At 54.2% G+C, this 13,767-nt stretch overlaps 1 protein-coding gene across 2 annotated transcripts in view; it reads left to right on the forward strand.

Moving 5' to 3' along the window:
- LTBP2 (latent transforming growth factor beta binding protein 2) overlaps window positions 1-13,767 on the forward strand; it is a 101,933-nt gene that overhangs the window by 13,574 nt on the left and 74,592 nt on the right. For both annotated transcript variants that reach the window (XM_032344930.1, XM_032344931.1), the window contains one exon: window positions 9,133-9,382. In XM_032344930.1, coding sequence (XP_032200821.1) covers window positions 9,133-9,382 — 250 coding nt within the window. The remainder of the gene's footprint in view (window positions 1-9,132; window positions 9,383-13,767) is intronic.

Here is a 13,767-nt window from a genome sequence, read left to right on the forward strand (position 1 = left end):
ATGGATGGAAGCCTTCTCTCTGAGCTGACGACTCCCAGATTTATATATATCTTCAGCCAGACCTCTCTTCTGACCTCCAGCCTCCTTCATCGGGTGCCTACTCTGCATCAGTCTGCTCTCAATGCTCCCCAGACATCCCCAGCCCCAACTCGTCCAAAACAAGCTCATGGTTTCCTTCTCTCCGTGCCAGGTACCCTGCCTGTCATCCGACCTGTTAAAAGGCATCCCCATCTATGAGAATGCTCTGCTGGCCTCAGACGCCTAGGGGCCATCCAGGACACCTTCCTTGCCAGGCTCTTCCTCTTGGTTTTACTTCCTAAGTCTCCTAGGAGCATGTTTGCTGCTCTCTGCTTCTCCGGCTGCCTCTCCCGTTGAAGGCACCAGCGTGGGCACCTGGGTGATGGCCACAACCAGCTGCCTGCTCTCCCCACTCTCTGGTTCTCGCTCTCTCTACGCATCATATCGTGACCCATCTCTGTTCCCTCCTTCGTGCTGCCAGGCACCCAGCCTCATCTCCCAGAACCTCCTCGCCCACCCAATGCAGCCTGGGTTCCTTGAATTCACTTCCCCTGGGTGCTGGGGCAGACTGCTGTCTGCTTTCCTTCCTCTCTTTATGTGGCTGGCTCCCTGTCCTGTTTCCCATTCTGTTTCAAGTTCCCCTCCTCCGAGGAGCTCCCCTGACCACTTTTTCGGGGCTTCCCCACATCAGCCTTGTTATTCTGGATCCTGACCCCCGAATGTTTCTTCCTTCGTAACCCATACCTCCATTTCGGTTCTTCTTACTTGTTTGCTTGTTCTGTGACCATCTCTCTAAGTTGGAAGCTCTATGAAGAAAAGGACAATGTCTGTCTTGCCTTCCATCCTGGGTCAAGAGTAAATGTTGAATGCGTGAGCATGTTCTAGATGACACTGCGGCTCACGGAGGTGAAAGGACTTGCCCACAGTCACACAGAATTTAAACAGAGGTCTCTTGGATCACAAGGTTGTTCTCTCCTCTGTGCTTTTGCCCCGGCCTTGGTTGAGTAGTGAGCGGGAGTGATGTCTTCCCTACCTCCTGATCTTCCCGGGCCCCAGGCAGGGATCTGGTACTGCCACAGAAGGGCTTGGGGCTCCAAGTGAGCCACAGAACTGTCTTTCTTGCCCTAGAACTGCCTGCCTAGAAAAGGCTGGTTCCTGGGCTCCTCCCTGACAGAGGCGGCCCTGGGACCCCATCCCATCTTTCTCTAGTCTCCAGAGGCCCCCTCTGCCTCTGACACCTCCAAAGCCCTACCTCTGTCCAGACAAGCGCTCCCCCAATCCCCCGCCCTTGGGGCTGTGGGGATAGCCAGGTAACTCTTCTGCTTTCAGGCAGGAGCTGGAGACAAATCTGGGCCTCAGCCCTGGGCCAGGAGCCCTGCCCAGTGGTCTCCCCCCGCCATGCCTGCCAGAGCCGGTGGGAATTGGGACTGCTCTCTGCCCTTGGCCTCCTGCCCCCGACTGGCCCAGCATTGTGGCATTTGTTAATGCAATTAGCAGGGCGGTCCATGCTGAGGGGCTGGGGGCCAAGGGTTGACTCACACCCCCCCTTCATCCCCTCTGGCCGCCAAACGGTAGAGGCCCGCTTGGCCTGCCAGACGGCGTCTGCAGAGAGCACACGAGGGGCCAAGAAACGGCATCTTTCTCTCATTAGAGGCTTTTATGTGAACACAACTGCTATTTTGGAGCCGGGTGCTTGGCTGGCCCCTGAGCCCCGGTGCCGTTTCCAGCCATCCCAAGCTATAGCCCCAGCACAGCTGTGGCGGGAGCAGGGCGAGTGCTTGAGGACCTGGCTTCTCCCCCAGCCTGGGGCTCAGGGCCCATCTCGGGGCCTGGAGACACGGCCCCTGGGCAAAGCCCATGTATGGAGGACGGGTCCGGGTGGATTCTGAAGACACGTGTGTGGGGACCAGACAGGGATCCCTCTGGGATCTCTGACATCAGGTCCCTTTCTGCAGAAACCAAAGGTCAAGGCAAAACTGCTGAAGGCCTAAGTGGACGCCCCACCCCTGTGAGAGGGTTCCAGGGCTAACCAAAACCTCTGGGGGGGGCGCTAAGGTGGGGTGCCGAAGGCAGGGCTGAGAGAATTACTGAGGGTGAATAGGAGACTGTCTTGTCTGCAAAGGCCTCTGGGTGTGGGAGAGGACAGTCCCCAACCCGAGGGAGGGATCGCTGACTCAGTGGGTAGGGTCTTTGTGTCCCACGGACACAGATTATAGGAAAGATGGAGATTTCGTCTAGGGAGCAGCTGAGCTTCCGGTGTGGGAGTGCTGGGCCCAGAGCCTGATCTGGAGCTAAGGTTCATCTCCCAGACAAGAGGGGAAGGTGCTGGAGGCCTTAGAGGAGGCAGAGGGTTAAGAGACCCGTCTTGAAGTCAGTGCCTCATCTAATCGGTCACAGGTGAGGGAGACGGTGCCTCTGGGCAATGGGGTGGAGAGGGAACTGGCCATATCCAGAGCCTGAAAAGCAGCCCTGCCCCTGCACAACAGGGCTGGGTTCATCCCTTTAACCAGGACCTGTACTGACATTGCCTTGCCCTGGGAAAAGTGTGGCGAAAGGGATGTCCAGAGGCCAGCTCGCCTCTGCTGCTGGGAGATGGGAGATAGGTGGTGGTTTTTCTTAAAGCTTAGCAGGGCTGTCCAATAGAACTTTCTGTGCTGATGGAAACATTCCTTAGCTTGCTGTTCAACATGGTAGCCATGAGCCCCATGTGGCTAATGTGGCTGAGGAACTGAATTTTATATTTTATTTGATTTTAATCAGTTATGTTTTATTTTTTAAGATTTTTTAATTTATTGGACAGAGAGAGACACAGCGAGAGAGGGAACACAAGCAGGGGGAGTGGGAGAGGGAGAAGCCGGCCTCCTACCAAGCAGGGAACCCGACATGGGGCTCGATCCCAGGACCCTAGGATCATGACCCGAGCCGAAGTCCAATGCCTAATGACTGAGCCACCCAGGAGCCCCCAGTTTCATTTTGAATAGCCTCCTACAGCTTGTGGCGACAGCATAAGACTGGAGTGTATCACTAGCATTCTCTTTTATCACGTTTACAGACATGACTTCTGCAAAATGTCCTAAAATAAGACAATTAAGCACAAAGCATTTGTCCCTATTATGGACAAAGGGCAGTTAAGATCTAAACCCCCAGATGTCAGCAAAAAGAAAGCATCAGCACGTTGACATTAACCTAATAGGTAGACAGAAACGTGACCAAAGCCCAGATCGGCATGACTCGGCACATCCTGATTGCTTAAGAAAGTTCCACAGAAGAGCTTATAAAAACCCCTAAATTTAGAAACTCTGGGGGCAACCCTCTCAGGCCCCCTCCCTCTCTGGCAGCTTTCTACTCTTGCTCAATAAATGTTGCTTTGCTCCCCCCCAAAAAACCAAAAAACCAAAAAACAAAACTGTAGTGCATCGAAGAGTCTTGGAGAACACAATGTCCTTCCATAGCCACGATCTCTCTTGCGTCTCACATAACTCTTTAAGGCAGGAATTTTCAACCCCATTTTATAGATGAGATCATGGAGGCAGCAGTTCAAGGTCACATGGTAGGGATGTGCCTGAGCTGGGGTCAAACCAGATCCTTCTGACTCCCAGTGTCATGTTCTTTCTGCTACCAAGTAGCTGATCGAAGAGGCTCTGAGCTGGTGGAGGGAGCAGGCCACACGGTGAGAGCTATTTCCAGAATCCCTCCGGGGCCTGCCCCTTCTGAGTTTGGTCTCCTCCCAGAGGCAGGGGTTTGTGTGGAAAATCTGAGTAAATCTCTGCTGGACTGTTTTGGAGCTGAGTGAAGGTAGCAGGGGCACAGCCAGAAGGTGGGGTGGGGTAGGGGGGTTGGAGGGAACGATGCCTTCTATTTCTTACTTTCAAAGCAATTTCGGGAGTTTTCTTTTTATTCCCCTCTCTTTTGGCATCCCACTAACTGCCCAGAGCTGAACTCCCAAGGCTGAAACTTTCCACATGTCCAATCCTCAGTGAGGAGGAGAGTGCCAGGAGAGTGTGGCAAAGCCAGGGTTCAGGAGGAGCCCAGCTTATGAATGGCTGAGGGCTGGCATGGGCGAGTAAGCCCAGGGAGGCCAGTACAGACTTGCTTGCTGGTTGTCTGAGGATGGCGGCCTCTAGTTGGCGGGGGACAGTGGGGGGCAATGGGGGGTGGTGTGCCCTCGATGGCTAAGCATGGGCGTCAGGGCATCCTCCTCCATAACCCCTTACCAATACTCAGTCAATGAATACTCACTAAAGCTACATACCCCATCCTGGGTTTGATTTCTCAAGTATATGGCAAGATCTCTGCTCTCATGGGAAAATGGGAGAGATGGCATTCGGAGAGCAAAAGATGAAGACTTCCCTGCTGGCTGTGGCTGGGAGTTTTCTCTCTTAAAATTCTCATTGCTGCCTCTTCTGGGGACCTCAGCATTTCCCCTTTTGTTTTATGCAGCGGCCCCTGCCATCGGCCATTCTGACATGGATGATTTCCTTTCTGATACTTGAGCTCTGAAATTTGCACTCATTTGACAGGAAGGTTTTGCTTCAGTCCCCTTTCAACAAGAGACCACATGACCACTAGGGCCGAAGGGTCCCAAACTTTTGGGTTGCCGGCTCCCGTAAAGTACCCCCAGACACCACAGCTACCAAACTACGGTCGGCAGCTTTTCATTCTGCCAAGCGAGGATGTTAGAAATACACACTACCATTTGCCATCTCTTTTAATTTAAAAACGAATACCAAAAAAGGTTAGAAAAGACACACGATGTCAAAGCAAAGGGTGCTTTTTAAATGGGAAAAAAAGAGCATTACACAAAAAGTCAGGAAACGTTTTATACTCTTTATGGCAGACCAGTAAGAACTGTTGTAAGAATGGACCCTTGGACAGACAGACACCAGGAACCGCCACTTTGAGCCATCTGGGGGTAATAAATGGTTGACCCAGAAAGGTTATCTTCCCTAGTAGGTTTTGTCCATCAATGTATTGGACTGGCTTGGAAGCCTTTTAGAGCTTTTCTTGACCATGGTATTACCTATGTATATAAATTCTATTTTTAGTAGTGTGTAATTCTATTTTGGTAGTGTGTAATTCTATTTTTATGATTTCGCCTGCTTGGGGGCACGAGCTGCTTATTGCACCCTCCGGTTTGCCAAGCCTGGTCAGAGAGACGAGCAGTCATGCTGGGTCCATGGGAAACCACTCAGGCCTTCCCTTTTTACTTCCTCCCAAAACTAAAGCAGGACCAAGGACTGCCCTGGGCAAACCTGCTTCCCCAGTGTTCACTGGCCTTAGCCTGGCTATCGGGCTGGTCTCTGGTGGTGGTGGGGCCTGGTGAGTGGTCGGAGGGGCCAAGTCCGCTTGGGCAGAGGGAGCAGCAGCTGGGCCATAGGCCCAAATCCTGCCATGGTGACACTTGGTGTTTGGGGAAGTGCTCAAGTTTATAATTCTCTGACCTGCTCTGTTTGGAGACCTGAGGCCTGCCGGGAAGTCATGCCAAGACACTGAGGAAAGTGCTCCGGCATGAGGATCTAGCTCATGTTTAGGAATCCTGAAGTGAGACCTGGTATTTCCCCTGCTTTCCCCTGAGTAGGCAGATTGCCCTTGATTGACATGATGCCCAATCAACTCATGCTTTGTGTCTCTGATCAGCATCACCTCCTCTAGGAAGCCTTCCATGACTGTCCCTTCTTCCATGTGAGACAGTATACTTCTTTTTTTTTTTTTTTTAAGATTTTATTTATTAGAGAGAGAAAAAGTGAAAGAGCATGAGTAGGGAGAGGAGCAGAGGGAAAATCAGACCCCCCCACTGAGCAGGGAGCCCAACTCCAGGCTTGTACCCAGGACCCTGGGACCATGACCTGAGTGGAAGGTAGGCCCTTAATTGACTGAGACACCCAGGCACCCAGGCACCCTGGTCTTTTTTTTTTTTTTTTAAAGATTTCGTTTATTCATTTGAGAGAGAGAGAGAGCATGAGCAGGGGAGAGAGGCAGAGGGGAAAGCAGACCTTCTGGTGAGCAGGGAGCCTGATGTAGGGCTCAATCCCAGGACCCTGAGATCACGACCTGAACTGCAGGCAGACGCTTAACCATCTGAGCCACCCAGGGACCCCGACAGTACACTTTTTTCCTTTTTTAAAGATTTTATTTATCCATTTGACAGACAGAGATCACAAGTAGGCAGAGAGGCAGGCAGAGAGAGAGGAGGAAGCAGGCTCCCTGCTGAGCAGAGAGCCCGAGGCGGGGCTCGATCCCAGGACCCTGGAATCATAACCTGAGCCGAAGGCAGAGGCTTTAACCCACTGAGCCACCCAGGCGCCCCCAGACAGTACACTTCTTAAGAGAGGGGCCCTCTCGGGGCACCTGGATGATTCAGTTGGTTTGGCAACCTGCTCTTGATTTTGGGCTTAAGTCATGATCTAAAAATTATGATATCTAGCCCTAAGGTGGGCTCCATGCTCAGCATGGAATTTGCGTGGGAATCTCCTTCCCCTCTTACTCTGCCCCCACTCACATCTGCTCTCACTCTCTTTCTCGAAAATAAATAACATCTTTAAAAAAAAAAAAGAGAGAGAGAGAGGGGGACCCTCTCTCCCACAGGCCTCACACCTAGTGAATGCTCTATGAATGTCCACTGAAGGGGTGCACGAGCTGGTAAACATGTTCCATCACCATCTAAGATTTCCGGTGTGGGCTTCAGAGAGGGATGGGGTGCTGAAGTCTATCCCACCTGCAAAGGGCCAGGCGTTTGGTGGCCAACTGGAAGCCAACAGACCCCTTTGCTTCATCATTGGCTCTGGGTCAAGGTTCAGAAATTGTAGGGAGGAAGGACCACACCAGCCCTGCTGGGAGGCTGTGGGCAGGAAAGAACTTGGCCTTTGCAGTCAAACACACCTCAGGCAAGCTTTTAACCTCTCCAAGCTTGAGGCGTTATTTATAGAATGAGCATCCCAACACCAGCCACAAAAGATTATCATTAGGTTTAAATGAGATGGTACCTATGAAGTACACTGCCTGCAAAGCGCAAGCACTCCGTAGAGAGTGGCTACCCTGATGAACATAAGGGTCCTGGTGTCATGGTCATGTGTCCTCTGGGAGCTAAGGATGCACAGAGGTGTAAGGGGCAGTCACCAGGCTTGATCACAGTAGCTGGGGAATTGAGCCATGTACGTGCAGAACCCATTACGCTGACTGCGGCCCTCGGGGTGTGCCTGATGCGGGGTGTGCAGAGGGAGCGCAGGTCATTGCTCAGAGGAGGGCGCACTGGCTGGAGGCGGTCATCAGGGATGGGGAGGAGGCCTTGAAGGAACAGTAGGACTTAGGTAAATGGTCGGGAATGGGAAAAAGTCCCAGGGAAGGGAAACAGTGCCCACAAAGGCCGAGAGAAGAGAGACTGTACCCACAGGCCAGTCTGGCTAGAGGGTTTATTGTTAGAGGGAGATCAGACCAAGAAAGGTGTTCAGTGCTATTCTATGGACTTGAGGCCCCCAGGAGCCAGTGAGCGTCTCCGAGGAGGAAGTGGAATGGGCCAAGAGGGATTTTGGAGAGATTCCTTCAGACCAGGCATGGTGTGGACTCCAGGCCTGATGTCAGAGGAGAGCACAGCTCAGGCGATCCCAGGCTCAGGGGCTCACTTGGGATTTGACAAATGCACTTGCAATAATGGAGGCCCCCGAGGGTCTGCATCACCTGCCTCTGTTTTCCTGAACTTGCGTGCTCCCCGCTATCAGCAGACCCCAGCCTCCCTGGACCTCTGGCACCTCCTCGAACCTACCACATGCCCTCCAGCCCCTTGAGCTTTGCAGTTGCTTACATCTCTGCCTGGAAGGCTCTGCCCGGACTTTCACGCACCCACCTCCTCAGAACCAGTTAGACCCCGCTCTTCAGAGAAGGCTGTCCTGTCCTCCGCATCTAACATCATGAGGCGCGGGGCCACTGCATCACCGTGTCTGTCTCGACAGCCCGAGATACTGCCCCAAAGCAACCTCATGCTCTTTTCTGATTTCCCATTGGTCTCCCCTACTGGACTGCAAGCTCCATGAGGACAAGACTTCGTGCCCAGAGCCTAGTACACAGTAGGGGCTCAGCAAGTATTCGTTGAATGAATGAGTGACAGAAGGAGGGGACCTCAGGTTTAGAGGGTTCAGCATGAACTTGACCATGCTCTCCTGGGTTCCTCCTTGCCCCAGAGGCGGTCCTGGGAGGGGTGGGACAAGGCCCTGCACCCGTGTGTTTCTCTGCATGGGGCTCTCTCTCCCGTGGCTGCTGGTCACTGGAGGGGGCCTGGATTTTGCAAGGTGAGGAAGGGCAGTGAAAAGGTGTGGCTACTACACAGCAGCAGTTTGGAGGGAGGCGCCCAGTGCCAGCCCCAGTCTGCCCCCAGGCTGATCCCAGCGCCTGGGAGGCAGAGTTCCTCCTGCTCCCGGTCCGGGGTTCCAACACTTGCTCAGGAAGGTGGGAGCTTGAGAGCAGATGCTCCCCAGAGAGGAAGAAGAGGAGAGACTGTCGGTGCTGAAGGTGACTTTTGAGAGACCTTTAAGATACCCCAGCCTCCCCAGCCTGCCCTTCAAGTGATTCACGAGAAAATCGGAACTCAGTGAGATCCAGATTGCACAGCTCAGGGAAGACAAAAAAACCTCAGCTGCTCAGCTTCCCCTTCGCCCCTGCCCCAGCCCAACTCCCAGGCCAGTGTTGAGCCCTTTCCCATTAAAAAAACTCATTCATTCATTCATTCATTCATTCATTCTTTATTGACAATCTACTCTGTGTGAGTCTCTGTTCCAAGTTCTGGGGTGACGGGAAGAAAACAAACCGCCTGCCCTCTGGAACTTTCCGTCTGAGAGAAGAGAGGCTGACAACTAAAAGCGAGCACAAGCATGCCAAGTCAGGTGTCCTGCCGGGAGTGCTCCACACCTTTGGTCCCTCAATCCTTGATGGGCTGTTCGAGATGACAGGGTAGCCCCACCCTGGGGACCTGCGCGGGGAGGGGCAGCAGACTGACCCAGGGAGCTTTCTGAGGCCAGAGTGGGTTTTCCTGTCGGAGTAAGGGAGGAGGTGGCCCTCCTGACAGGACAGCATCAGGCCCCCCCACCGCAGCCCCAACCCTCATCCCTCTCCCTGTCTCCCCAGCTGTGTGCCAGCCGCCTTGCCAGAACCGGGGATCCTGCAGCCGGCCCCAGCTCTGCGTGTGCCGCTCTGGCTTCCGCGGAGCCCGCTGCGAGGAGGTCATTCCTGAGGAGGAATTCGATCCCCAGAACTCAAGGCCAGCACCCCGACGCTCAGCCGAGGGGTCCCCCAACCTGCGCAGGAGCAGCATGGCCAGAGAAAGCACCACGACCCCCAGAGCACGGTCACTGGCGTCCCAGCTGCCGCTGGCCAGGTAAGTCCCCTCCTCAGTGGGACCTCGGGTCCAGGGGCACAGTCCCTCCAGAGCAGGGCTTCTTCCTTAGGACCCTTTGGGTGAAGACCTTGGTGGAAAAGACCAGAATTATCCTTCCTCCTCTCTGCTCTCCTTCCCTTTCCCTGCCCCGAACAGAGATGCAGTGAGCAGAGAGGTGAGTGTTGGGGTTGGCACAGGCTTTGCCAGGCTGGGATGGAGTCTCTACCCTCCAGGTCCTGGGAGAAAGCTGATGGCATAAAGCCCGCACGCTCTTGTTTCGAATCCTGTCGTGGCCACTTCCTGGCTGGGTGGCCTTGGGCAAGTTATTGCCCTCTCTGATTCCTCACAGCAAGGTGGGGACAACGATGATCCCCACAAGCATGGAACTCTTGTAAGGATTAAGTCAATTCATATAAAGAAAGTGCTTAGAACAGGGACGGCACATGGTAAACGCCTTCTAAATGTTTTCCTCGTCCCCCTCTTCCTCAGCCTGTGGTCCATGCAGGAAGGCCCCCTCTGCCCAAAGAAGCCCTTCGGTTCACTCACTGCCCAGCAGTAACTTCTCTCCTTGAAGGGAACAGCAGGAATGTGGCGGGGGGGGGGGGGGAGGGTGTAGAATAAAATGTGGGCAAGGGAAACATTCGTGGGCCGGATTCCCTGGCCTGCTTGCCAGCCAACCTGGCTAGACTTTTTCTCTCTCTGGACAGGAAATCTGAACTTTGTAAACTGGTCCATTTCTAGAGGCTGTGTTTTCCTTTTGGTTTTTCAGGCGAGTTTTTCCATTCGCTTCCTACTTAAGATGTTCTTTCTGAAATGTTGCAAACTTGTCTTGCTGAGCTAAGGGGAAAAAGGACTTGTTCTCTGGGAGGCCAGGAGAACCAGGGAGAGGAGGCTGGCCTCAAGGTCAGGACCCCAGTGGGAATGCTCAGGAGAGAAGGGAAAGGAGCTTGAGATTATCCTGCAGCTCCAAAGCAGGGAGCAACTTGGGTCCCAGTAAGGTAGAGTCCCAGAGCCTCAAGCACCCAAGCAGCTAGTTTGCAAGGGTAGCTAGAAGCACAAAGAACAGAAGGATGAACACTGATTGAGGTCTAAGGAGATCCAGATCAAAACCAGAAGAGCCAAATACTTCCGCCAAGACCTTGGAATGCTGGGGCAGAGCGGGGGGGCGGAGCCAAGGGCCAGATAGACAACACAGGGCCAGGGTGGATGGTCTGGGATTGGCTGTGAGCAGGTGGGCAGGGCCTGAGCCCTGTGATGATTGGTCCCAGCTGCTGGTGCAAGGTGGGTAGGCGTGGTGTGAAGGCACCTGGAAGAACACCAGAGGTACCAACTCCGGGATCAGCCCCGGGCAGGATGGGAGCACAGTCCTTCCAGCCTGGCATTCCCGTGCAAGCTCTCTTCTGTCTTGTAGGATTCATTCCTTTTATAATGCATGGAACTCCTGTGTGTGCACACAAGTGAATACGGGGGATGGTTGCCTGGCAGGTCATTCTGTCCCTTGCACCCCTGAGTCAGAACTGTTTAGTATCCCCTAGCCCACCTGCCCAGCCCATCCCACTCCTACTCTTCAAGGCCCAGTGCCATTTTCTCCAAAAAGCCCCGCTGATCACTTGCGCCCAGCTCTCTGACCCCCTGCAGCGCATACCCTGTGCATTTGTGCCCTGCGTCTGTAAACAGACTGTGTGGCCCCAGCCTTGGAAGGCGGAGACCCTGCTTCTCGCTCTTTGGATCTCCCCAAAGCTCCTCCAACAGGCTTAGCTTATGCAGACGGCTCCATCTGCATTTACCTCACTGGGTCCAAACTGAAGAGTAACCGAAGAGAGGGCCTGCCCACCACGGAACCCTCGGTGAGCCCTCACCCTGTACCTGGAACCAAGGGTACCAGCCCCTGGCTTTTCTGAGTGCAGGAAGAGGGGGGCTCTGTGCTTCCTCTGGCAGAGCACCCCCCACTCTCCCTCCAGGCGGTCTGCTTGTGGCCACGGTGTAGCACGAGTTCCTGGAGAGTAGGGACTGTGCAGGCGGCCTTGGTACCTGACGCCAGGCTTGGCTCTCTGCCGGTGCTCAGTTTACGGAAGCCAAGTGAATGAATGGATGAGGCCCCATGCTGGGGCGAGGAGGAGGCCTAGGGCAAGAGGAGCCACGTGAGCCCTCCAATCCGGGGCAAAGGATTCACATGCCTGCAGGAGGCAGTGGAGGGCGAGGGCCCACAGGGAGGTCCGCGGCCCCCAGCAGGGACATCCTCTTCCAGCCTCACAGGCTCCCTGGCCAGGCGCTACTGTGATGTCGGGAATGCACCGCTGCCTCCAGGCCAGTCCAGTCTGTCTCTGCCCTGGGACCTCAGTGCCATGAAATCTGGGAAAGTCCGAGTGGCCCACTGTCGGCCCAGCTGTGTTTTGCTTTGAGAGGCCAAATCCCGCTTGCCTGGTGGTGTCAGACATTTCCTGTGAGCTTGGCTGGGTTCCCCAAGCAGCCGTTGGCCTCTTTCCCGATGGCAGCTCGTATGGGCCTTTGGTGTCCAGATAGAGGGAGTGACATGAAGCTGGGGGCATTCTAGAAGCTGGAGGGCGGGGGGGACACCAAAATATTTAGGGAGGGGAGACACTGTAAGGATTGGTGATGGCCAGAGACCCCCTTCAGGAGAGCACAGAACAGAGGCCAAGAGACTTTCATTCCAGAAGGAGGTCGAAAGGGAGGGGCCAGGAGAGTCTTAGTTAGCCACAGCAGCACACCCTGAGGAGAGGCAGACAAGGGTTGACATTGTCCAGCTGTGGCCTGGGCTGTCAGCAGGAGGGGCCTGGACACTCCTTCTGAGACCCCGGTCTAGGCTTCTTCCCCAAGGCTGGCCAGAGGGCCTGTCCCACCTGGGGAGCCAGAGCCAGGCAGCTGAGGACAGGCCTTAAGAGGTTGAGGGTGGGGTGGTTACAACAAGCTGGGGATGGCCAGCGGTGGAAACCTGCTTTACCTCAGGGCTTCTCAAACTGCCCCGGGCATAAGCATTGCCCGGGAACTTGCTGCTGATTCTGCAGGGGGGCGGGGGGGACAGCAGCTCTATCATGGTCTCGGGGTTGAGGCCGCAGGTTCGCGGACCACACCTTGAGGAGTGAGGGTCTGGCCTGGGCTTTGGATTCAGATCATCCAATTCTGGATTTACTGCTCACCAACTGTGTGACACTAGGCATGTTTCCAAACCTTTCTGAGTCAATTGTCCCCACCTGACAGGAGTGCAGAAGGGATGACATGAGACCATGTGAGTAGAGCACACAATACAGTGCCTGACAGGGGTTAGTTCTCAATATATTTTGGCCATCAGCAGGCTGGTGCTTTTTGCTAGAGGGTCTTGGGTGGCAAAGAGCAGACAAAACCTGGGGTGGCTGTGTGTGTGTGTGTGAACCCGCTCTGGGGAGCCGTCAGAGCCCGCCCAGCCTCAGGGGAGCCATGACTAGCAGATGCCCCCCGTGGCCCCAGTAGTGGGCTTGGCTGGCGGGCTCCTTCCGCCGGGACCATTTCTACCATCCCTATGGGAAAGGGGACCAAGGGAAGGTGTCACAGCAGTTCTCTGCTTCTTGTTATCTGTCACTGGAAGGCTGTTCCTAGTGTCTAGAAGCCACCTCTACTCTTTGGCTTGGGGCCCTTCCTGTCTTCCAGGCCAGCAATGGCACGTGAACTCTTCTGTGTTCAACCTCTCTCTGCTTCCTTCTTTGGCTAAATCTCTCACTGACTCTTCTGCCTTCTTCTTCCACTTTTAAGGGCCTACCTAATGACCCTGGGCCCCCCTGGGTACTCCAGGACACTCTCCCTCTCTTGCCAGCTCATTGGCAACCTTAATTCCACCTGCCCCTCCATTGCTCTTTACCATTTTTTAAAAATTTTAATCCCAGTGTAGTTAACATACAGTGTTATGTCATTCCTTTCGCCATTTAATGCAACATATTCAAAGATGTAACTCCAGGAAACAAAGATCATGGGGGCCAACCAAACCCACCACTGCAACCCATTCCAACTAGGACCCCCCCCATCTGAAGTGTAACAGCTCCCCTTGTCAGGGGCTTGCCACAGGGCAGCCCTCCACAATCTGGCCCCCAAACCTTTCTGACATCTCTGAGGTCAACTTTCACCAGTCATTCCCCCCATTCACTCTGCTTCTACCATGCTGACCAGCTGGTTTTGCCTCAAACATACCAGAGATACTCCTGCCTCAGGGCCTTTGCCCTTGCCACCCCCTTCCTTGGAATACTGTGTTAGTAATTCCTAAGATGGCTGTAACAGATGACCATAAACTGAGTGGCTTGAAACAACGGAAGTGTATCCTCTCACAATTGGGTGGAAGTCCAAAATCAAGGTGTCGATTGGGTTGTTCCTTCTGGGAGACAATCTGTTTCATGCTT

The sequence above is a fragment of the Mustela erminea genome, chromosome 5 (assembly GCF_009829155.1).
Source record: "Mustela erminea isolate mMusErm1 chromosome 5, mMusErm1.Pri, whole genome shotgun sequence".
Taxonomy (NCBI): Eukaryota; Metazoa; Chordata; class Mammalia; order Carnivora; family Mustelidae; genus Mustela; species Mustela erminea.